This window comes from Microcaecilia unicolor, chromosome 8 (genome assembly GCF_901765095.1).
Source record: "Microcaecilia unicolor chromosome 8, aMicUni1.1, whole genome shotgun sequence".
Lineage (NCBI taxonomy): Eukaryota > Metazoa > Chordata > Amphibia > Gymnophiona > Siphonopidae > Microcaecilia > Microcaecilia unicolor.
In genome coordinates, this window is record NC_044038.1 from 3516303 (window position 1) to 3542349 (window position 26047).

At 45.1% G+C, this 26047-nt stretch overlaps 1 protein-coding gene across 1 annotated transcript in view; it reads left to right on the forward strand.

Moving 5' to 3' along the window:
* Positions 1-26047, forward strand: part of PKD1 (polycystin 1, transient receptor potential channel interacting) — a 202088-nt gene that overhangs the window by 102619 nt on the left and 73422 nt on the right. The window contains 7 exon segments of the mRNA XM_030212056.1: positions 27-160; positions 2037-5647; positions 6753-6896; positions 7190-7333; positions 19568-19847; positions 24729-24945; positions 25847-26006. Coding sequence (XP_030067916.1) covers positions 27-160; positions 2037-5647; positions 6753-6896; positions 7190-7333; positions 19568-19847; positions 24729-24945; positions 25847-26006 — 4690 coding nt within the window.

Genomic DNA, 26047 nt, shown 5'->3' on the forward strand with positions numbered 1-26047 from the left:
TAGGGATTAATTTCTTCTTTTCTCAGGTGGGCGTTTGGAGATGGCCTGCAAGAGGTTTCTCAGTTTAAACCTCCATATAACCAGTCCTTCCCAGTGCCCGATCCCAGTATACATCAGGTGCTCATACAACACAATGTGACATACACCTATCAAGTCCCAGGTAAGAGGGTCTCTCAGCTTCTCTCCTCCATTGCTTGTTCTTTACCTGTACAGAAATGCTTTCCCCGAGCACTGTGTTGAGTTATGCACCAGCGTGTGTCCATGAGGTCAGGATCTGGTGGGATTTTCTGCAGCAGAAAGCCGTGGTATGTGGTAAGGCAGCCAGTCTTCAGGTATTGGCAGTAAACACGGAGACCTGGTGAGACTGGAAGCTCCACAGTCTTAAAGTGGAAGCCTGTGTAAATGGTTGAAGCTGTGCTTTTTCCTGAAATCATGCAGCTGGGATCACATTCCTTGCTTGTATGCAGTTAGAGTTATGGCGGATTTATCTTTTGGATAAACAGTTTTCAGCAAACAGACTTGTGCTTCTTCCATACCTTACTCAGAAGCTCCCTTGGCACAGTCCTCTCCAGTAGATGTGACTAACAATTTTAAGTCGAGTGAAATGAATTCCTAAAATAAAACAGTTCAAAATGACATCTCTGATGTTTGACCCCCCCCCCCTCACAAATAATTATAAATATCACTTTATTAGATGGCCTCCTCCCAGCCTCCCAATTTACAAGGCTGTGTTATGATGAGGGAGTGCCATGGGTGCCAAATAAGGGATTATTTGGCAGTCAGACTCCCTAGGGGTAGTACTGGGAGACTACCACTAGGGGGATGAAGTCACTATTTTGAATCAGGGAGCAGCAGGGTTCAGAGATTGTTCCTGTCCTATATTACGCACGAGGCAGACCCAGTACAGGATGGGGACTGGAAGGGATCTGGAAAGGGGAGCAGGGGATTGGAAGTCTGGAAGTAATACTTACAGGGGATCAAAGATGGAGGGATGGGAGATACTTTTGAAAGGGATCAGAGGGCTGGGGGAATATTTTTTTTTTGAAGTATCAACGGCATGCTAATTGTTTTCTTTTCCATGAATAACACGGCTTGTGAGGGTTAACACAAGCTGTGCTATCATTTTGCGTAATAATGAGCTGCTTTGAATCTCCTTATTTGGCATGCACTGGAGTAAGAAATCTCATTATCAACTGAATTATCAGCGAATACTGAATGTTATAGGCACATAATGCGGGTTAGTAACTAGAATCCACGGTAATTTCCCTTCTGCTTGGAAAGAGACCTTCTATAGACAAGTGCAATCTGTGCAGCACAGAAAAAAAGAGATAAGAGATGTATCATTTTAATTTAATTTATTGTTTAATAATCCATACTGACCAGTGCGGTTCTCAACATGAAACAGGAGATTAGAACACAAATTGTGCCTGTATACAGTGGAAACAGGGGAGATGAGGTCTAAAGTAAACAGACAGTGAACCCATTCTCCAAATAGCTTCAATATAAATGGGGAAATGGACCTCAGCAAGCAAAGACGCAGATAATTTAACTTTTAATCTGCATTCAAACATTGGTTCTTTTTTCTTTATCAGTCCTGAAAACCCCCCCAAATTCAATTTTTACCTTTTAAAATGTGTTTTAGTGCAAATATCTTGATGTTCAAAACTTAGTAGTCCATAAAATTGTAACCCCTTCACCCACACGGAGCCAATTCATTGATCTGATCGGCAGATTTGTATGTTGGTTCTTCAGAGCAGAAAAAATTCCAGGGTCATAGGAAAAGCCCCAGGACTGGTGATACTAAGATTACTTGTTTTCGTTTAATTTTGTTTTCACTGTCTTTTTATTAACTTATTGCAACATACAAAACACTTGCAGACAGCAGTGAAGTCCTTTTAATTTACAATGTCGGGCATTAGAAGAACGAGTGTTATTGTATGGAAATGGAGGGAGAAGGATTGTCTTTAAACATTTTCATGACTATTTTATACAAATCAATTCTTTGCTTAATAAATGATATCTAATATTTTCCACAGGTGAATATTTGCTTACCCTATGCGTGTCCAACAAATATGAAAATCTTACACAGCAGATACCCATCAAAGTTTATGGTTATCTGACCAAAGTGACTGTTGAAGCTGACCAGAATGTCTTGGTATCAAGTCAACCCATTGCATTTGAAGCCCACCCACTGCCGTCATCATATGGTGTCCGTTATATCTGGAACTTTGGCGATAACTCCACCTTAGAGAAAACGAACCAGTCTAGAGTGACCCACACCTATGTTAGTAAAGGGACATACTGTGTCAGCCTGAAGGCCTTCAATGTCATAAGTGAGGCCAAAACAGAGAAGATGTTTCGGATTTTTGAAGAGATTAGAGGACTGAGTGTGTGCTCAGATGAACCTACAGAGCTGCACACCCAATCAACCGTCAACGCCTCTGTGCAAGCAGGAGATAACATTACCTGGGTCTTTGACATGGGCGATAACACAATTCTGTGGATCGAAGAACCAAGCGTACAGCATACGTACTTAAAGGAAGCCAATTACACAGTGAATGTGACAGCAGTAAACCCAGTTAATTCCATGTCCCAGACTATATTAGTCCGAGTATTTGTTCTTCAGGTTCTGAAGATAGAGCCTTCATCCTGCATCCTGGAGCATCTCAACGTAAAACTCACCGCCTATGTATCTGGAGACGTCACCAATTATGTCTTTGATTGGACTTTTGGAGATGGCTCTTCAAATGCTACCATACATGGATGTCCAACTGTGACACACAATTTCACCAGGAGTGGCGTTTTCCTTCTCTCCTTAGTTCTGTCTAGCAGTGCGAACAGGGCAGATTACTTTACAACCATTTGTGTGGAGCCTGAAATAGTCAACGTCACTCTTGATATTTTCCCTCGATTTGTGAGACTTGGAGAGGAGAGCAGATTTCTAGCGACTGTATTTCCTATGTTCCAGTATCATTATACTTGGGATTTTGGGACAAATGACTCAGTGAGATCTGGTGGCTCTGAAATCACATATACTTACAAAACCCCTGGTCTTTACCAGGTTACGGTTACTGTTTATAACAATGTGTCTTCTAGTAATGATACTGCTTTCGGAGAAGTTCAGGAGCCAGTATCCACAGTAAAAATAGAACACAATGGAACCAGGGTCCTAGAATTGGGTGAAGATTACCTGTTCACAGCTGCTGGAAATGGGACAAAAGTCAGATATGCATGGGATTTTGGGGATGGTGATAACCTAACGGGACAAGTTGTGACTCATGCCTATAACAGCACTGGAACCTTTATTATCAGCTTGACGGGCAGGAATGAGGTTAGTAGAAGTGAGGCTGCATTGAATATCACTGTTAAAAGACGGCCTCAGGGTCTTACAATAAATGCTAGCAGGACTGTGGTGCCTTTGAATGGCTCAGTTAACTTTATGGCAACTCTCCAAGCTGGTGACGATGTGCGTTACTCCTGGATACTATGTGATCGGTGCACGCACATCCTGGGGTCCTCTACCATTTGCTACACGTTTCGATCTGTTGGGACTTTTAATGTCATCGTAACCGCAGAGAACGAGATCAGTTCTTTGCAAGACTCCATCTTCATCTACGTGCTGCAGCCTGTGGAGGGGCTACAGATTGTTGCCAGTGATCTGGTGGATGGGTGTTGCTTTCCGACCAACAGAACTCTCCAGCTGCAGGCAGCAGTACGAGATGGCACAAACATTTCATACAGCTGGACTGTCCTAAGGAACAATAGCCCTGTGCAAAATGTCAATGGAAAGACTTTGCTCTTAAATAGTGAGGAGCCAGAGACCTACATTGTTCATCTCAAAGCCACTAATATGTTGGGAAGTACCACCGTCAACAAAACTATTGAGTTTATTGAAAGTGTCGGGCATTTAAAGCCATTTGCATTACCCAATCCAGCTGCTGTTAATGCTTCTGTTAATGTCACTGCTGGTATTACCAGTGGCAGTGGAATAACATATCTCTGGTACCTTCCAGATAGCATGAATCTTTCCACCTCTAACTCCTCCATTCTTCATAATTTCCAAAGCCCTGGTGAGAAAGACGTCACCATTGTCGCAGAAAATAAGCTTGGCTCTACCAATGCATCCATTATCATTCATGTGCAGGAGCCCATTGCGGGGTTACACATAGGCATGGTGGAACAAGAGAGTGAATATGTACCCTCGGGATCTGTTATACTCTTTCGTGGTGCACTTAAAAAGGGGACCAATGTGTCCTGGCTATGGAAGCTACACAACAGCTCAAAGACTGGACATTTGGCAGCTGTACCCTTTCCAGCGGCTGGTCAGTTTTCAGTTAGTCTCAATGCATCGAATGACGTCAGCTGGGAGATAGCCTATAAGAACATCACAGTGCAAGACAAAATTCAAGGACTGGAACTGCTGGTGAGCAAGAGGATTGTGGAGCCTGGCGAGGAAGTCACCTTTATGATCAACATGTCATCTGGTTCCTCAGTCCTCTATTGTCTGAGCATCGTTGGTGACTGGGTAGTTTTCAATAGTTCTAATTACACTCATCAGTTCAATAAGATCGGAGACTATCTCGTCACTGTGATAGTTCAGAACCAGGTCAGCATAGCTCGGGCCTGTGTTGTCATTTCTGTCCTCGAGGCCATCCAGGGATTAAGGTTAGTGCAGTGCTGTGAACCTGGGATGCCTACCGGCATAGAAAGGAACTTTGTGGCAGAGGTCACTAATGGGTACCTGGTGGCTTATACATGGCAATTTGACTTGAGAGGGCATTCTGTCACCAGCTTAGCAGGCCCAAGTGTCTTCTATACGCCGGGAGCTCCAGGGCTTTTAATAATACATGTCAGTGCTTCAAATGGTTTAGGAGGCCAGAATATCACACAAATAATACGTGTTCAGGACCAGATTGTACTGGTTTCCCTTAAATCAGTCAGCGCATTTGTAAACAGGACAGCCATCTTCGAAGCTTCTGTACTGCCAAACCCTCATGAAGTCTTCTTCAGCTGGACCTTTGGGGATGGGAATCCAGTTCAAATTACGACCTCCACAGTAGCCAATTACTCGTATTCATCACCAGGGGATTACCTGGTTGAAGTTAATGCAACAAACTTGGTCAGCTTCTTCATTGCTCATGCAACAGTCACAGTGCGGACCCTGGAGTGTGAGGAGCCTGAGGTGCAGCTGGTTCTCCCTCCTCAGGTGATCATGAGAAGATCCCAAAGAAATTATATAGAGGCAGAAATCAACCTCCGGGGCTGCATCAGATACCAAACAGAGTATTTATGGGAGATTTATGCAGCTTCCAGCTGTCTACACTTCTATGACTCGGACAAGGTCCAGCTTCCTGGTGTTGATGTAAGCAGACCACAACTGGTGGTACCAAGGCTCGCTCTTGACATTGGGGATTATTGCTTTGTCTTTGCCGTGTCTTTTGGGGATACTCCACTCTCAAAGAAGAGTTTTGCAAATGTCACTATGCTGCCCAGTAAACTGGTACCTATAATTGATGGTGGATCGTTCCGGGTCTGGTCAAACAGTCAAAATTTAACTATGGATGGGAAGGACTCCTATGACCCTAATTTAGATGACAGCGATCAAACTCCGCTGCTATACAAATGGTCTTGTATTTCTTCCTCAAAGGTAAGACATTTCCTTAGAAAACATACTTTTGCCCAGTTCTTAGGAATAAATAGACCATGTTTTGCAGACGTTTTTTTTACTTGCACCAGCTTTTCTCTTGCAATAAAATATGTTGGGGTAAGAGGGCCGGGGTGATAATGGGATATTAGAGGATCTGGGATGCTGTGGGGTAAGAGCAGAGGTGGATTTACAGTGATCTGGGCCCCCAGGCACTAAGGGTCATAGGCCCCTAACCACCTATCAAGAATGATTAAACTAGATGGCTTCTAGGGGGAAATGGACCCCTACTGTTGTGAGCCTTCAGGCACTGCCCTATTGTCCCAATGGTCAGTCTGCCCTTGGGTAGGAGGGTCTGTGATCATGAGGAGTTGGACTGCCTGGGGTAATGTGGGGGTAACTTTAGAGCAGTGGAATTCGCTCTCAGACCTTGACAGCAGCCAATGGGGCAGGGTTTCAGGATATTCCTAATGAATATACATGAGAAAGATTTGCATACAGTGAAGGGGTCATTTCAATCACGTTTTTTCTGAAGCTAAGTGTTTCTTTGAGTTATTTTGAAGAGTTTTTCTGAATTAACACTTGTATACAAGATGATTGGAGGGGGTTGATATTTTCTTGCAAATTTATATTATACAAATTCATAAGGTGTAACCTGACCTGCTGGCAGCCCTCGAAGGAATGTTAATGAATTTCACTTCTTTAGGCCTTTGAAGGAGCAAAAGTTTGACACTGGTTTCCCAAAACAGAAGTTAATTCGAAAATGTCAGTGAGGCAGAGGGAATACACATATGGACCTGAGATATTGCATGATTACATTACTAATACATGGATGAGTTCTGAAATACTGCAGTACTCCGTGGGCAGGAATTTTGCATGCGCTCTGCCTGGTGTACCTTTACCGCAGTACGCTGCAACAGCGTAGAGTGATAAGGGTAAAGGAACAGTGAGGCTCTTCTACCTCAGCTCATCTAAGAGAGAAGCAGCTTTCGTTTGCAGTTCTGTAATGGTAAAATGGATTGTAGCAGTGAGAGTAGGACGGGAGGGCCCTGGTTACTGCCTCTCTCTCTCTAGCAGGCCTTTTCGAGTTCTTGTGTTTCTTGAACAGATCTCTGCAGCAGGCTGTCCCCTGAACGTCAGCTCAGAAAGAGGCGTGACGATTTCCAAGGAAGCATTAGAAGCAGATGTGGAATATACATTTGACCTCACCATTAGTAAGCTCGGGAGGAACCCAGAGTCTGCAAACCAAACGGTAAACATCACATACAGATCCCCAGAGTTCAGAAACCAAATAGCTCACGTGTTATCATACATGTGTTAATGCTGCAGGCATGTCAGCATGTTGTGCGTCACACTGACTGTCCTGTCCTAGTGAAAGCATGTAAAATATTGCACACATTCATTTGTCCTATCCTAGTGAACGTGTATTAGTGTTGCACATATCCTGGTGAAAGCATGTTAGTGTCAAACATATACTGATTTTCCTATTGTATTTCTTGTTTGTTGATTTCTCACATCAAGCCTTCCTGTTTTTCATTCTGCCAGGTTTTAATTAGAAAAGGACAGGTCCCTATCGTGTCACTCAAGTGTGTTTCTTGCAAAGCTCAGTCTGTGTTTGAAGTCAGCAAGAGCTCATACATATATCTGGAAGGAGGCTGCACGAACTGCCAGGAAGATCAGAGGCAAGGGGTAAGGAAGCAGTTTGTGTGGGAGACAGAAAAAGGCCATGACCCATTTGGCGAGGGGTGTTAACAAGGGAGGCCAGGCAGGGCCGCCGAGAGGGGGGGGGGGCAGGGGGGACAAAATTCCCCGGGCCTGGGACTCCAAGGGTCAGGCCGCCGGCGCTGTAGTCCCCAGTCTCACCTGCCTGCCTCCTCGGCTCCAGGCCCCCTGCATTCGAAGAGGCAGCCACGGCCTCTTGTAATCCAGAAGTTGCATCAGACGAGGGGGGGACACAGGAAAGGAAGGCCAGAAGAGAGGTGATCTGCGACTGCTGCTTTGAATGCAGGGGGCCCGGAGCCGTGGAGGCAGGCGGGTAGGACGGCAGGGGGAGCGACGAGGGGCGGAAGCAGCGGGGGGAATGGCAGGGGGAGAGACGGAGGGTGGGGGCGGCGGCGGCAGCAGCGGGGGGGGGGGGGGGGGGCGGGCCCGGACTAGTCTCTCGGCGGCCCTGAGGCCAGGTTTGGCTGCAGTATCTGCATTAGTGACAGAACTGTGGGCTGGGATTATGTTGCACATTCACTTTTATGGTCACCGCAACGTACATTCACAGTGTGAGAGCTAAACACTCTTTAGTGAATCTTGCGTTCACCGAGGTCAATAAAGAGCATTTAAACACTACATTAAAGCATGTTTTCAAAGCTTCCTAGTAAATACGCCCCTAAATCCTTTTCCCTGGGACTATTTATCACACTTTTGCCAAAAAAGCAAACAGGATTCTAGGAATTATTAGGAAAGGGATGGTAAATAAGAATATTATAATGCCTCTGTATTGCTCCATAGTATGACCTCGCCTTGAGTATTGCGTTCAATTCTGGTTGCTGTATTTAAAAGAAGATATAGCGGAATTAGAAAAGGTTCAAAGAAGAGCGACCAAAATGATAAAGGGGATGAAACTCCTCTCATATGAAGAAAGGCTAAAGAGGTTAGGGCTCTTCAGCTTGGAAAAGAGACAGATGAGGGGGGATATGATTGAGGTCTATAAACTCCTGAGTGGTGCAGAACAAGTAGAAGAGAATCGATTTTTCACTCTTTCAAAAAGTACAAAGACCAGGGGACACTTCTACTTTCCTGTTTTTATTGTAGACTAGTTCTTCTTCTTTCTATTGTGATTTGGAATTGTTGTCCCTTAGGCAACATATCAAACGTTAATAAACTTGAAACTCAATGAAGTTACATGGCAACACTTTTAATATAAATAGGAGGAAATATTTTCTCACTCAACGAATAGTTAAGCTCTGGAACTTTTTGCCAGAGGATGTGGGTAACAGTAGTTAGCATATATAGGTTTAAAAAGGTTTGGACAAGTTCCTGGAGGAAAAGTCCATAGTCTGTTATTGAGACAGACATGGGGGAAGCCACTGCTTGTCATGGGATTGGTAGCATGGAATGTTGCTACTATTTGAGATTCCGGAATCTTGTCATTGTTTGGGATTCTGGAATGTTACTGTTATTTGAGATTCTATATGGAATGTTGCTCCTAATTGGGTTTTTGCCAGGTACTTGTGACCTGGATTGTCCACTGTTGGAAGCAGGATACCGGGCTAAATGAATCATTGGGCTATTCTTATGTTCTTATGACAGTAACCTTGAATATCCCTTCTAACTGCCAAAGCTAAAACTTGCTATTCAGTGGGTGGAAACAGGATATTGATAACACCCTCATCGTCCCCGTCTCATCTGCCTGCAGCCTTGGTGTCATCTTCGACTCCTCCCTCTCCTTCTCTGCGCATATCCAGCAGATAGCCAAGACCTGTCACTTCTTCCTCTATAACATTAGCAAAATTCGCCCTTTCCTCTCTGAGCACACCACCCGAACTCTCATCCACTCTCTCATTACCTCTCGCCTTGACTACTGCAACCTACTCCTCACTGGTCTCCCACTTAGCCATCTATCCCCCCTTCAGTCCATTCAGAACTCTGCTGCTCGTCTTATCTTCCACCTGGACCGATATACTCATATCACCCCTCTCCTCAAGTCACTTCACTGGCTTCCGATCAGATACCGAATACAGTTCAAGTTTCTCCTACTCACCTACAAATGCACTCAATCTGCAGCCCCTCCTTACCTCTACTACTACTACTACTATTTAGCATTTCTATAGCGCTACAAGGCATACTCTACCCTCATCTCCCCTTACGTCCCTACCCGTAACCTCCGCTCTCAAGACAAATCCCTCCTTTCAGTACCCTTCTCCACCACCACCAACTCCATGCTCCGCCCTTTCTGCCTCGCCTCACCCCATGCGTGGAACAAACTCCCTGAGCCCATACGCCAGGCCCCCTCCCTGCCCATCTTCAAATCATTGCTCAAAGCCCACCTCTTCAATGTCGCCTTTGGCACCTAACCACTACACCTCTACTCAGGAAATCTAGACTGCCCCAACTTGACATTTCGTCCTTTAGATTGTAAGCTCCTTTGAACAGGGACCATCCTTCCTTGTTAATTTGTACAGCGCTGTGTAACCCTAGTAGCGCTCTAGAAATATTAATGTTTAGTAGTAGTAGTAGTAGTATTGGGCTACATGGACCATTGGTCTGACCCAGTATGGCCATTCTTATGTTAGAAGCACCCTTGTGAGCTATGCATATGACAGGTAAGAGCTGGCGGATACAGATGATCCAACTTTTCACATTGATTGGGGCCCTCTAAATCCAATGGAAATGACCCTTCCCTGGACAACGGTCAAGGAGTTTGCTCACTATTGGGGATGCTTGAGGACAGGCAGCACCCACAGAATGGCCCCTGTGGCAGGATGCATGCTTTCCAAAGATCTTTGATCAACATAAATAATAGTGGCCCTTTCCAAAGCAGGAATTCCTTGGGAAGTTCAGAACTATGGGATAGAGTCAGGGTGGGAGCAATGTCCTAGAGTTTTGGGCAAGGTGTGGGCAGAACAGTAAACATGGCTGCCTTGTACCCAGGCTGCCCATAGATTGGAACTCCTCTTCCTGCTTAAAAAGCTTCCATGGTCCCTCCTTTCTGCATCACAGTTTTTCAGCTCTGACTGTTTTCATCTTTAATTCCTAAATTATCTCAGATTTAATTTGCACCAATACAGTGTTTGGGTAATGTTACCCCACCTTTCTAGAACTGTTTGCAAGCTTCAATATCAACAAAGTTTATGAAGTGTTAAAAAGTTATCTGAGAATAAAGAAAATACATTTGGTTTATTGTGGCACTTTTGAAATGCACAGGGAGATAACAGCTGCAAGCGGATTATATTGCCCCCTGCAGGACTGAAATCTCTTTTGTGAAAGGAAGTTCTGTGTGGGGTTTCCCTTTGATTTGACATATTTACTTTATAAACCACTTAGCACAACAAGGTATTAAATCAGTTTATAATTTTTTTTAAAAACTGGAGCAGCTAGCTTCACCATGGTTGCCTTTCAGCAAAAACAAAATTCTGCCCTGAAACCATTGGCGGGGATTTTTGCTAGCCTCCCACTTAGTCACCTCTGCCCTCTCCAGTTGGTTCAAAACTCTGCTGCCCGTCTCGTCTTCCGCCAGGGTCGCTTTACTCATACTACCCCTCTCCTCAAGACCCTTCACTGGCTCCCTATCCGTTTTCGCATCCTGTTCAAACTTCTTCTACTAACCTATAAATGTATTCACTCTGCTGCTCCCCAATATCTCTCCACACTCGTCCTTCCCTTGCGCTCTGATCCATGGATAAATCCGTCTTATCTGTTCCCTTCTCCACTACTGCCAACTCCAGACTTCGCTCCTTCTGTCTCGCTGCATCCTACGCCTGGAATAAACTTCCTGAGCCTCTACGTCTTGCCCCATCCTTGACCATCTTTAAATCTAGACTGAAAGCCCACCTCTTCAACATTGCTTTTGACTTGTAACCACTTATACCTCTCGCTTCTACCTACCCTCCTCTCCTCTTTCCTCTACACATTAATTGATTTGCTTGCTTTATTATTATTGTCTATTAGATTGTAAGCTCTTTGAGCAGGGACTGTCTTTCTTCTATGTTTGTGCAGCGCTGCGTATGCCTTGTAGCGCTATAGAAATGCTAAATAGTAGTAGTAGTAGTCTCTTGTAATCAGAGGTGATATTGTGATGTCATAATGCCTCAGTCCACTAATAAGAGCCAACCTCATCAGTGATGTCACAATGGCTTGATTGTCCTATACTTGGCTCACTTTTATTACATAGCTCTTTGAGCAGGGACTGTCTTTCTTCTATGTTTGTGCAGCGCTGTGTATGCTTTGTAGCGCTATATAAATGCTAAATAGTAGTAGTAGTAGGATTTCAAAATGAAATCTCTACGTCATTGGCTGACTCCACCCTCTTCCCAGTTCCAGAGCAGCCCCTTTTCTCTGCAAGTAAAAATACTGATACTGTCAAACAGCACAGCGACAGCCTCCCATAAAGGGGGGGGGGGGGGGGGAGGGTGAATTTTCATGAACTTTGAAAATTACTTTCCATCTTGATTCCAGATGATGCATTTTTCGTGATGGTAAAATTCCACAATTATAGCTGCCGATTGACAGAACGAGTGGATTACTATGCTGCACTTTTTCCGTGTACCAGCTGTATTCCCCATTGCCTTTTCTGACCTCTGATTTGTGGCGTTTGCTGTAAACACACCGTCTTTGATGTTTCCAGCTTCTTGGAGAAACAGCTGGATTTTGCTGCCAAACTGTTTCCACCAGACATCCCTGGCACTGATCCGTTCTAGCAAATCTCAGGGCTGAAATTGGAAATACGAATGTTACAGGATGGGTAGCGGAAGATGGTTTCAGGGCATATTAAATACTGTAGTCATGTGGAAAGCTTTTCGCAGAAACTGAATCCTAAGATGTCCCAGATCCCACTTCTCCGTTAAAGATACTGTAAGTAAGAGGGACAGTAGACAAAGAAATTCCGTCCTCAAAGAGCTGATGGTCGGAGTGGGCTGGGCAGCTGCCATGCAGCAGGTGTTACAATGCAGTGCACAACAGGAATGATGCCAACATTATGGAGAGAATCAGTAGGGGTTGGTGGTACCTTCTGCACAGTCTAATTTAATGATGCCGGAGCTTCCAAAAACAAGCATCCACTTTGCATTAGGCAGTTTGCACTCCGTGTTTATTCACTTGAATGCACAGAAAGGAAGGCTAAGAAAAGAAATCAACACAACCACAGTATAACAACCTGCTCACTTCTAAGCACTGTTTTGTTGTTATTGTTAAGTGTGTTTATTTGTAAGCTGTCAAGAACAACATGTTCAGCAGACTGAAAATGTTTTTAAATAAATAAAATAAATTTGGAAAACATGTGCACACAGTGTATATAAGAACATAAGAACAGCCATCCTGAGTCAGTCCATCAAGCCCAGTATCCTGCTTCCCAACAGTGGCCGAGCCAAAGTACCTGGCAGAAACCCAAATAGCAGCAAGATCCCATGTTACTAATTCCGTGGCAAACAGTGACTTCCCTCATGTCTGTCTCAATAACAGACTATGGACTTTTCCTCCAGGAACTTGTCCAAACCTTTTTTAAACCCTGATATGCTAACTGCTGTTACTACATCTTCCAGCAAAGAGTTCCAGAAGTTAACTATTCATGAAAATATTTCCTCCTATTTTTGGTATTTCCATGTAATTTCATTGAGTGTCTCCTAGTCTTTGTACTTTTTCAAAGAGTGAAAAATCGATTCACTTCTACCCGTTATACACTGCTTAGGATTTTATAGATCTCAGTCATATCCCTCCTCAGCCGTCTCTTTTCCAAGTTCAAGAGCCCTAACCTCTTTAGCCTTTCCCCATATGGGAGGAGTTCCACCCCTTTATCATTTTGGTTGCTCTTCTTTGAACCTTCTCTAACTCTGTTATATCTTTTTTGAGATACAGCAACCAGAACAGAACACAATACTCAAGGTGAGGTTGCACCATGGAGCGATACAGAGGCATTATAGTATTTTTGGTCTTGTTTTCCATCCCTTTCCTAATAATTCTTAGCATCCTGTTTGCTTTTTTGGCCACTGCTGCACACCAGGCTGGACCCTAGCATCAGGAAACTATGATTTGGATTATTCTTTCCAATGTGCATCACCTTGCATTTGTCCACATTAACACAGTAACATAGTAAATGACGGCAGATAAAGACCTACGGCCACGCTTGCTGTATGCATCTCTGCCACTGCTCTGGAAGAGAAGGAACTGCATTTTCTTTGAAATTGGTTTCTCTTGGAGACTCCTGAAGAAGGCGCTATGGCGCTGAAACATGGCTGTGTTGAGTCAACCTGTTACAATAAATATTATACTTTTTTCAAATATGCGTCTCCCCTATTGATTGGAAAGAGCCTATCTTCCCCCACTCTTCTCCTTTTCTCTCGAAAAGTACATAAGTACGTAAGTAGATAAGTATTGCCATACTGGGAAAGACCAAAGGTCCATCAAGCCCAGCATCCTGTTTCCAACAGTGGTCAATCCAGGTCACAATATACCTGGCAAGATCCCAAAAAAGTACCAAACATTTTATACTGCTTATCCCAGAAATAGTGGATTTTCCCCAAGTCCATTCAATAACGGTCTATGGACTTTTCCTTTAGGAAGCCGTCCAAACCTTTTTAAAACTCCGCTAAGCTAACCACCTTTACCACATTCTCTGGCAACAAATTCCAGAGTTTAATTACACGTTGAGTGAAGAAAACTTTTCTCCGATTCGTTTAAAATTTACCTCATTGTAGCTTCATCGCATGCCCCCTAGTCCTAGTATTTTTGGAAAGCGTAAGCAGATGCTTCACATCTACCCGTTCAACTCCACTCATTATTTTATAGACCTCTATCATATCTCCCCTCAGCCGCCTTTTCTCCAAGCTGAAGAGCCCTAGCCACTTTAGCCTTTCCTCATAGGGAAGTCGCCCCATCCCCTTTATCATTTTCGTCGCCCTTCTCTGCATCTTTTCTAATTCCACTATATCTTTTTTTAGATGGGGCAACTAGAATTGAACACTATATTCACGGTGCGGTGAACTGTCAGAAGAGGAAGTCATAAGTACATAAGTAGTGCCATACTGGGAAAGACCAAAGGTCCATCTAGCCCAGCATCCTGTCACCGACAGTGGCCAATCCAGGTCAAGGGCACCTGGCACGCTCCCCAAACGTAAAAACATTCCAGACAAGTTATACCTAAAAATGAGGAATTTTTCCAGTCCATTTAATAGCGGTCTATGGACTTGTCCTTTAGGAATCTATCTAACCCCTTTTTAAACTCCGTCAAGCTAACCGCCCGTACCACGTTCTCCGGCAACGAATTCCAGAGTCTAATTACACGTTGGGTGAAGAAAAATTTTCTCCGATTCGTTTTAAATTTACCACACTGTAGCTTCAACTCATGCCCTCTAGTCCTAGTATTTTTGGATAGCGTGAACAGTCGCTTCACATCCACCCGATCCATTCCACTCATTATTTTATACACTTCTATCATATCTCCCCTCAGCCGTCTCTTCTCCAAGCTGAAAAGCCCTAGCCTTCTCAGCCTCTCTTCATAGGAAAGTCGTCCCATCCCCACTATCATTTTCGTCGCCCTTCGCTGTACCTTCTCCAATTCTACTATATCTTTTTTGAGATACGGAGACCAGTACTGAACACAATACTCCAGGTGCGGTCGCACCATGGAGCGATACAACGGCATTATAACATCCGCACACCTGGACTCCATACCCTTCCTAATAACACCCAACATTCTATTCGCTTTCCTAGCCGCAGCAGCACACTGAGCAGAAGGTTTCAGCGTATCATCGACGACGACACCCAGATCCCTTTCTTGATCCGTAACTCCTAACGCGGAACACTCAGACACAAATTTTGTTTAAATCATTCCCATAATAAATGTAATTCCCTAATTCCTTGGTTGTCCTGAACAGATTGGAAGCTCTGTCAAACAGGGACTGTCTGGCTTCGTGTTTGCGTACAGTGCTGCGTATGTCTAGTAGTGCTATAGAAATAAGTAGTAGTTGTAGAAATTAGTAAATTTACTTTAAAACAGTTTTTATTGGGAAACATATTCCACAATGTACAGACATTAGCCATCAGTAAACCACTTACAACCATAACTAGTGCATTATGACTCTTGAAAAGAATACATATTATTGCTATTCCCATATTTCTCCACTTTACATTCTTACCCTCTCCCCTCCCCCCCCCCTCCCCCTTTAACCGTGAATCTCCTATTAGCTACAAACATTCCCTTGATAAACATTTCTCTGGCACAAGGCACTCAATATCGTACTGGATCTAACAACATTCTGAACCCACCTCCCATCTCGCAACTTCATTCAGCCTCCCAAGGGTGAACTCTCTCACAAGCCACTGACCCATCCTTACTGTAAGCTTCGCTGGTGCAAACTATCACATGCGTTACTTTATATTTAATCAAACTTATTAACTTAACAAATGAACATCCTTTTCTGCAACATTCCGAACTCGCCCTCCCCTCCTCTCTCCACCCCCCACCCTAGATTCGAAAGCAGTAAATTTAAAACAAACTGGAGAAAATATTTCTTCATTCAACGTGTAATTACACTCTGGAATTCGTTGCCAGAGAATGTGTTAAAAGCAATTAACTTAGCAGGGTTTAAAAGAAAAATCCATACACCATTATTAAAATGGACTTGAGAAAATCCACTGCTTAATTCTAGGATAAACAGCGACGAAAATGATAGTGGGGATGGGACGACTTTCCTATGAAGAGAGGCTGAGAAGGCTAGGGCTTTTTAGCTTGGAGAAGAGATGGCTGAGGGGAGATATGATAGAAGTGTATAAAATAATGAGTGGAATGGATCGGGTGGATGTGAAGCGACTGTTCACGCTATCCAAAAATACTAGGACTAGAGGGCATGAGTTGAAGCTACAGTGTGGTAAATTTAAAACGAATCGGAGAAAATTTTTCTTCACCCAACGTGTAATTAGACTCTGGAATTCATTGCCGGAGAACGTGGTACGGGCGGTTAGCTTGACGGAGTTTAAAAAGGGGTTAGATAGATTCCTAAAGGACAAGTCCATAGACCGCTATTAAATGGACTGGAAAAATTCCTCATTTTTAGGTATAACTTGTCTGGAATGTTTTTACGTTTGGGGAGCGTGCCAGGTGCCCTTGACCTGGATTGGCCACTGTCGGTGACAGGATGCTGGGCTAGATGGACCTTTGGTCTTTCCCAGTATGGCACTACTTATGTACTTATGTACTTATGTAAATCTGTTTTACTGTTCTGGGATCTTGCCAGGTACTTCTAGCTTGGATTGGCCACTGTTGGAAACAGGATACTGGACTTGGTGGACCTTCAGTCTGTCCCAGTATGGCAACACTTATGTTATGTTATGTTATGTAACGCTGTTGATAAATATGAATCAATTAGAAAAGTGGAGGCAGGCCAGAGTCCTTGTAAATAGCGACAGGTTTAGAAAGGGATGGCACCCATCTGTTTTCCTTCTGAACCTATAGAACCCCAAAAAAAGTGAGGAAAAACCAAGTTAGGATACCAAAAGACGCTTTATTGTATAAAAACTACCCGCACGGGTCAATGAGTTGTACATGGATCTAAGTTATTCTTATGTATACGTTAGGTGCAATAACAATATTTATTACTCCGTTCATTTTTAATTCATATATATGTTAAATTATATACGTTACACATTTTTATATAAATATTAGATGGAATAATATAAATAATAATTATGTTTATTGCAATCTTTATACATGTATAATTATTGTTTGATTTCAAAATATTTTATGTATCATATAGATTTTATACCATGCTTTCTAATTGTTAACCCATCAAGTATTATTTTTGTATAATATTTTCGTATGTTTGTTCTTTCTAGTGATGGTTTTAATATTTTTAACTATTTTTTGTTTTATTTTTAACAAATATTTATGTGTCATTTCATAATTATTTTTTATGTTTCGTTTAGATTGTTCAAGACCCCTGAGGTAGGCCTTAGGGCCGAAACACGGCCGCGTCGGGTCGTTTTTATTCAATAAAGCGCCTTTTGGTATCCTAACTTGGTTTTTCCTCACTCCTTTTTTTTGGTTCTATATCTCATGGTATCGTGAGGGGTTTTACCTCCTTTTTTTTTTTTTTTTGCTTCCTTCTGAACACGTGTACTTAAGTCTGCTTTTGGAGCAGGAGTTAACATACATGTGTGTGTGTGTGTGTTTGCTGGAATTTACACTTTGCATTTTGCAACATATTCTAACCTCTAAACTCTACCCATGAAAATGTTTAAAAGTTTGCACGACATGTATCGAGCGCATTATTTTAGAAATGGCTCTTTCCACATTCAAAATCCATGTTTAAATCTTTCTATAACTACCCACATAAGAGTTTAAAAAGCCAAATATGTGTTTCCTCCTTTCTTTTGAGGTGTCTGATCATTTTAACTTACGTGGAGGGGCATAATTGAACGAAAATGTCTATCTCCATGGGCGTTTATCTCCGAGAACGGGTCCGTGAAGGGGCGGACCGAACCGTATTTTCGAAAAAAATAGACGTCCATGTTTTATTCGACAATTTGTGAGCTGGGCGTTTTTGTTTTTCAGTGATAATGGAAAATGAAAGCGCCCAGCTCAAAAACGAATAAATCCAAGGCATTTGTTCATGGGAGGGGCCAGGAGTCGTAGTGCACTGGTCCCCCTCACATGCCAGGACACCAACCGGGCACCCTAGGGGGCACTTTTACAAAAACAAAAAAAAAGGTAAAAGAGCTCTCAGGTGCATAGCACCCTTCCCTTGTGTGTTGAGCCCCCCAAACCCCCTCAAAACCCACTGCCCACAAGTCTACACCATTACTATAGCCCTAAGGGGTGAAGGGGGGCACCTACATGTGGGTACAGTGGGTTTGGGGGGGTTGGACGACTAAGCATTAAGCAGCACAATTGTAACAGGTAGGGGGGGATGGGCCAGGGTCCACCTGCCTGAAGTCCACTGCACCCCCTAACAACTGCTCCAGGGACCTGCATACTGCTGCCAGGGAGGTGGGTATGACATTTGAGGGTGAAAATAAAAAGTTGTGAAACATAATTTTTTGTGGTGGGAGGGGGTTAGTGACCACTGGGGGAGTCAGGGGAGGTCATCCCCGATTCCCTCTGGTGGTATTCTGGTCATTTAGGGCTCTTTTTGGGGCCTTATTCGTGAAAAAACAGGGTCCAGGAAAAGTGCCTAAATTCTAGCTACAAACGCATACTTTTTTTCCATTATCGGCGAAAGGCGCCCATCTCTGTTCGGGTGATAACCACGCCCCAGTCCCGCCCTCACCATGCCTCCGACACGCCCCCGTCAACTTTGTACGCTTCCGCGATGGAGTGCAGTTGAAAACGTCCAAGTTCGGCTTTCGATTATACCGCGTTATTCGTTTTGGGGAGATAAACGCCTATCTCCCAATTTAGGTCGCAATATAGGCGTTTTTGTCTTTCGATTATAAGCTGGATAATATTCCTGGATTGTTTCAAATATTCCTTTGCATTCCTCTTGTGACTCCATTTCATGCATTTGAGGGTGTTGGGTCCTGGAAAGTTCAGGTCTCAGTAACTTAGGGTCCTTTTTACTAAGCCGCGTTGGCGCCTACGCAGGCCCAAATTGCGGCAAAATGGACTTACCGCCCGACTACCACATGGCTCTTGCGGTAATTTCATTTTTGGCATGCGTCCAATACGCGCGTCTGAAAAATATTTTTTATTTTCGGACATGCGCCAAGTGGCATCTGACGCGCGTAGGTCATTCTTTACCACAAGGTCAAAGACCCAAAATGGACACCTGGCAATTTTGATTTTGCCGCATGTCCATTTTTGGCCGAGCTAAAAAATTATTCCACTCGTGGCCAAAACCCGCACCTACGCTACCACAAGCCACTTTTCAGCGCGCCTTTGTAAAAGTTCCCCTTAGACAATCTGTAAGATTGCACCAGCAGCCTCTTTGTCATTTTTACTGCTGCAGACTAACACAGCGCCCCCTTCTGGATAATTATGAATGGTGCTGAATCCTAAGGGTTCCAGGTTTTCAGTGGGACTGTGTCTTTAAGGGAGCCTTGAACAGGGAATGAAGGAAAGTGCTTCCCTCTCTGATGAGGGAAGGGTGGCAGTGAGTGGTGGGAATGGGCAGGGAACTGTCTGTGACAGCCCCAGGTGTTGAGGGAGGATTTGAATCCTTATTTTCTGCTCACAGCTCTGACTTTCACTGCATATTTATCTTTCTGATTATGTCTTTGTAGAGATGGACAGCACAAAGTTTCAAGAACACGTCTCTGGTTTTGGATATGTCCACAACTTCCACGGGAAACAGAGGGATGAACCTGGTGCTGAGGCAAGGGGTCTTAAAAGATGGGGAGGGGTACACCTTCACACTTCATGTGTCTGACTCCAACATGAATGAGGAGGGCTACGCCAGCATTGACCTCTTCCCGAACAGTCCTCCAGCCGGAGGGTCCTGCAGACTCTTCCCAAACAAAACTGTCGCAGCATTGACCACTAAAGTTCAGTTTGAGTGCACAGGTGAGAAGCTGTACTAGTGAAAGGTGACAGAGCAATGAGGCTGTGAGAGTGCACTGGCAAGAGACAGGTCCACAGGGAACCCACAGGAGTGTGCACTAAAGAAGGACATGTCCGTGGGGGGAGTACAGGCAAAAGAAACCTTCACGAGGATTATGTAGATGCAAAAGAGACCTTTCTATAGGAAGTGCACATTGCACAACTGAGAGGGATGGATCTACATTCCATTCCCAGTTTTTATATCCCGCAAATTTCCAACAGGAATCACAGTTAGTGTGCGTGTAAGAGGGACCAATATACAGGATGCGCACAAATGAGAGAGAGTGATTCCACAACTGAGAAGGATGGGTCTATGGTGAGTGTGCGTGTGAGAGGGATGGGTCTACAGGATGTGCACAAATGAGAGAGAGTGATTCCACAACTGAGAAGGATGGGTCTATGGTGAGTGTGCGTGTGAGAGGGATGGGTCTACAGGATGTGCACAAATGAGAGAGAGTGATTCCACAACTGAGAAGGATGGGTCTATGGTGAGTGTGCGTGTGAGAGGGATGGGTCTACAGGATGCGCACAAATGAGAGAGAGTGATTCCACAACTGAGAAGGATGGGTCTATGGTGAGTGTGCGTGTGAGAGGGATGGGTCTACAGGATGTGCACAAATGAGAGAGAGTGATTCCACAACTGAGAAGGATGGGTCTATGGTGAGTGTGCGTGTGAGAGGGATGGGTCTACAGGATGTGCACAAATGAGAGAGAGTGATTCCACAACTGAGAAGGATGGGTCTATGGTGAGTGTGCGTGTGAGAGGGATGGGTCTACAGGATGTGCACAAATGAGAGAGAGTGATTCCACAACTGAGAAGGATGGGTCTATGGTGAGTGTGCGTGTGAGAGGGATGGGTCTACAGGATGTGCACAAATGAGAGAGAGTGATTCCACAACTGAGAAGGATGGGTCTATGGTGAGTGTGCGTGTGAGAGGGATGGGTCTACAGGATGTGCACAAATGAGAGAGAGTGATTCCACAACTGAGAAGGATGGGTCTATGGTGAGTGTGCGTGTGAGAGGGATGGGTCTACAGGATGTGCACAAATGAGAGAGAGTAATTCCACAACTGAGAAGGATGGGTCTATGGTGAGTGTGCGTGTGAGAGGGATGGGTCTACAGGATGCGCACAAATGAGAGAGAGTGATTCCACAACTGAGAAGGATGGGTCTATGGTGAGTGTGCGTGTGAGAGGGATGGGTCTACAGGATGCGCACAAATGAGAGAGAGTGATTCCACAACTGAGAAGGATGGGTCTATGGTGAGTGTGCGTGTGAGAGGGATGGGTCTACAGGATGTGCACAAATGAGAGAGAGTGATTCCACAACTGAGAAGGATGGGTCTATGGTGAGTGTGCGTGTGAGAGGGATGGGTCTACAGGATGTGCACAAATGAGAGAGAGTGATTCCACAACTGAGAAGGATGGGTCTATGGTGAGTGTGCGTGTGAGAGGGATGGGTCTACAGGATGCGCACAAATGAGAGAGAGTGATTCCACAACTGAGAAGGATGGGTCTATGGTGAGTGTGCGTGTGAGAGGGATGGGTCTACAGGATGTGCACAAATGAGAGAGAGTGATTCCACAACTGAGAAGGATGGGTCTATGGTGAGTGTGCGTGTGAGAGGGATGGGTCTACAGGATGTGCACAAATGAGAGAGAGTGATTCCACAACTGAGAAGGATGGGTCTATGGTGAGTGTGCGTGTGAGAGGGATGGGTCTACAGGATGTGCACAAATGAGAGAGAGTAATTCCACAACTGAGAAGGATGGGTCTATGGTGAGTGTGCGTGTGAGAGGGATGGGTCTACAGGATGCGCACAAATGAGAGAGAGTGATTCCACAACTGAGAAGGATGGGTCTATGGTGAGTGTGCGTGTGAGAGGGATGGGTCTACAGGATGCGCACAAATGAGAGAGAGTGATTCCACAACTGAGAAGGATGGGTCTATGGTGAGTGTGCGTGTGAGAGGGATGGGTCTACAGGATGCGCACAAATGAGAGAGAGTGATTCCACAACTGAGAAGGATGGGTCTATGGTGAGTGTGCGTGTGAGAGGGATGAGTCTACAGGATGTGCACAAATGAGAGAGAGTGATTCCACAACTGAGAAGGATGGGTCTATGGTGAGTGTGCGTGTGAGAGGGATGGGTCTACAGGATGTGCACAAATGAGAGAGAGTGATTCCACAACTGAGAAGGATGGGTCTATGGTGAGTGTGCGTGTGAGAGGGATGGGTCTACAGGATGTGCACAAATGAGAGAGAGTAATTCCACAACTGAGAAGGATGGGTCTATGGTGAGTGTGCGTGTGAGAGGGATGGGTCTACAGGATGTGCACAAATGAGAGAGAGTGATTCCACAACTGAGAAGGATGGGTCTATGGTGAGTGTGCGTGTGAGAGGGATGGGTCTACAGGATGTGCACAAATGAGAGAGAGTGATTCCACAACTGAGAAGGATGGGTCTATGGTGAGTGTGCGTGTGAGAGGGATGGGTCTACAGGATGTGCACAAATGAGAGAGAGTGATTCCACAACTGAAAAGGATGGGTCTATGGTGAGTGTGCGTGTGAGAGGGATGGGTCTACAGGATGTGCACAAATGAGAGAGAGTGATTCCACAACTGAGAAGGATGGGTCTATGGTGAGTGTGCGTGTGAGAGGGATGGGTCTACAGGATTGCACAAATGAGAGAGAGTGATTCCACAACTGAGAAGGATGGGTCTATGGTGAGTGTGCGTGTGAGAGGGATGGGTCTACAGGATGTGCACAAATGAGAGAGAGTGATTCCACAACTGAGAAGGATGGGTCTATGGTGAGTGTGCGTGTGAGAGGGATGGGTCTACAGGATGTGCACAAATGAGAGAGAGTGATTCCACAACTGAGAAGGATGGGTCTATGGTGAGTGTGCGTGTGAGAGGGATGGGTCTACAGGATGTGCACAAATGAGAGAGAGTAATTCCACAACTGAGAAGGATGGGTCTATGGTGAGTGTGCGTGTGAGAGGGATGGGTCTACAGGATGCGCACAAATGAGAGAGAGTGATTCCACAACTGAGAAGGATGGGTCTATGGTGAGTGTGCGTGTGAGAGGGATGGGTCTACAGGATGTGCACAAATGAGAGAGAGTGATTCCACAACTGAGAAGGATGGGTCTATGGTGAGTGTGCGTGTGAGAGGGATGGGTCTACAGGATGTGCACAAATGAGAGAGAGTGATTCCACAACTGAGAAGGATGGGTCTATGGTGAGTGTGCGTGTGAGAGGGATGGGTCTACAGGATGTGCACAAATGAGAGAGAGTGATTCCACAACTGAGAAGGATGGGTCTATGGTGAGTGTGCGTGTGAGAGGGATGGGTCTACAGGATGGGTCTACAGGATGTGCACAAATGAGAGAGAGTGATTCCACAACTGAGAAGGATGGGTCTATGGTGAGTGTGCGTGTGAGAGGGATGGGTCTACAGGATGTGCACAAATGAGAGAGAGTAATTCCACAACTGAGAAGGATGGGTCTATGGTGAGTGTGCGTGTGAGAGGGATGGGTCTACAGGATGCGCACAAATGAGAGAGAGTGATTCCACAACTGAGAAGGATGGGTCTATGGTGAGTGTGCGTGTGAGAGGGATGGGTCTACAGGATGCGCACAAATGAGAGAGAGTGATTCCACAACTGAGAAGGATGGGTCTATGGTGAGTGTGCATGTGAGAGGGATGGGTCTACAGGATGTGCACAAATGAAAGAGAGTGATTCCACAACTGAGAAGGATGGGTCTATGGTGAGTGTGCATGTGAGAGGGATGGGTCTACAGGAAGTGCACAGATGAGAGATAGTGAGCTGTAAGAGGCTTGAAAGTGAGAGATGACTCAATAAAGTGTCCACTGGTGAGCAGGATAGATGTGTAAGAACTGTACAAGTGAGAGGGGTGGATCTGTAGGGGTGCACAGGTCTGTAGGACAGACCTGTGATTCTGTTTGTAAATGTAAGATGTTACCATTGTAACAGTCCTGACACCTGAGATTTAAGTTAATTTCTTTATTTGTACAAAGCATAAATCCAGGATTTAGAAACTTTTCAGTTCCTCTTCTAATCTGTAGAACTGTTTCTGCCATAGGAACCAGAATTTGCCAGATGTCAGAAATTAAATGATATTGAGTTTTCAGCTTTAAGTTTTTCTAATAACTATTGTATTATGAGTCATTTAATCCTTACTCCAGGGATTTGGGGGGGTTGTTTTTTTATTGACTATACCAAGAACCTTCAATATCTGATTTCTCAAACACACCGTGTGTTCAGCTTGTGTAATTCCCTTACAAACTCTGAGAGAAACCGTCAGGATTGTCTCTAGGGACAAGTGTCTCACCTTGCAAGAAAGCCATTGCAGCAGCCAGATGTTCTCAGCTTTCTGTCCAAGTCCTCTGCTCGGATTCTGCGCAATGACTTCTGAATCCATTGCACAGTCTCCTAAAAAAGGATCAGTGGGAATGTGGAGAGAAAGCCAAGAAAGTCTGGGTAAATTTGTGAAAAGAAATCTTAATTGAGTAAGCCAAAAGATCAAACCTTTCTCCAGAGGAGGTGCATGTCGGTGGGTCGACAGGGAGAAGCTTAGATTGCAGCTGTTTGGTGGCTTAGCTTTTCAACAGGGCAGAATATTCTGGAAAACACTCTCAATGTGGGACCCTCTGGGGGAGTCTGGGGTTCATCAAGACAAATGACCCATTTCTCCAGTGAATTCCAGGGACCTTGTGTTCTTGATTTGCAAAGAGCAGTAGAAAGCCTACTGGCTGATAAACGCCGTTCTGTAAACCTGAACCTTTAAGTGAGAGTTGAACTCTGCTCACTCTTGTCATGGCAGGATGGAAGGATGAGGAGGAGGAAGGAGCATCGCTGGTCTTCAGCCTCATTGCCACGCGCTGTAAGGTGGGACACTGTGAGGAGTTCTACGTATACAAGGGCAGCCGCTGGGAGTACAGTGCGTTCCTGCCTCCCGGCTTCCAGGAGAACCAGTTCCTGGTGGATATTTCCGTGGTGGTGCAGGATCACCAGGGAGCCTCCGTTGTGGCACTCAACAGGTACCAATAGCACGTGGCCTGATACCCGGAGGAAGTGAAGGGCACGCGGAAGTAGTGGGGCGGGACCACATAGGAGCTCTCTTGTATGGTGAAAACAGCACTAACCGCTGTCGCCATTATCTGACTCAGGCTGCGTTCTCTGCTCTTTACGTCTTCCTTACTCTCTTACATTTATGCTGAGGCGCATGACAGGATTTATTTCACCTTTTCATTAGATTGACATTCAGAGAGGAAGAGGGGCCTTGGGGCTGTGACCAAATCACAGAGGGATGTGGCTCCATAGCAGGAAGTGAGTTGCCCGAACCTCTCTTGTCCCAGCTAAAGTGATATAACTTTGGCTGTCATCAGGAGCACATTGACAGAGAAAGGAACAGTGTTGCCAGGTGGGCAGTTTTACCGCCCAATTGGGTGGTTTTCCGCGACCCGCCGCGGGAAATTTTTGCCCGCGGCGGGTTGCGGTTTTTTGGGCTTCTTTTTTTTCTTTTGGGCGGTTTTCAGGCGGTTTTTTCGGTTAGTGACGTTTTGGGCGGGGCTACTGACGTTCTGGGTGGGGCCAAGGACGGGGAGGCGGGGTCGATGACGAGGGAGGCGGGGCCGGTGACGGGGAGGCGGGGTTGATGACGCGGGGGTGGGGGGTGTCATGGGCGGGGTTTGAGTTTGGGCGGGTTTTGGGCTGTTTTTAGGCTGGATTGAGTGGGAAAAAAATTTTCCACCTGGCAACCCTGGAAAGGAGGGAGAGCCAAGAGCCAGTCAGGGCAGAAAAGCGATATGAAGGGTTCGTCAAACTGAGTTACTGAGATGGCTGTGTTGTTATGTTGCAATATAAACAAAAAAAGTGTCTCTGTGTCACTGTCTTCAGTTTCCGAGTCACGACTCCCCCTTTTTTTTTTGTTTTTTTTAGCTCTTTAGTAATCTTGCTGCCGAACCCCCCGGACGGATTCCTGAGCCTCACTCACTGGCTCTATAATCAGACGGAGAGCACCCTGCAGGGCCTGGTGAAGCAGGGAGACCCACAGCACGTCACCGAGTTCTCCCTGGCACTCATCACAGTCTTAAACGAGGTAACCAAATCATAAATGGAATAGGAGAGCTGCACTTTTCT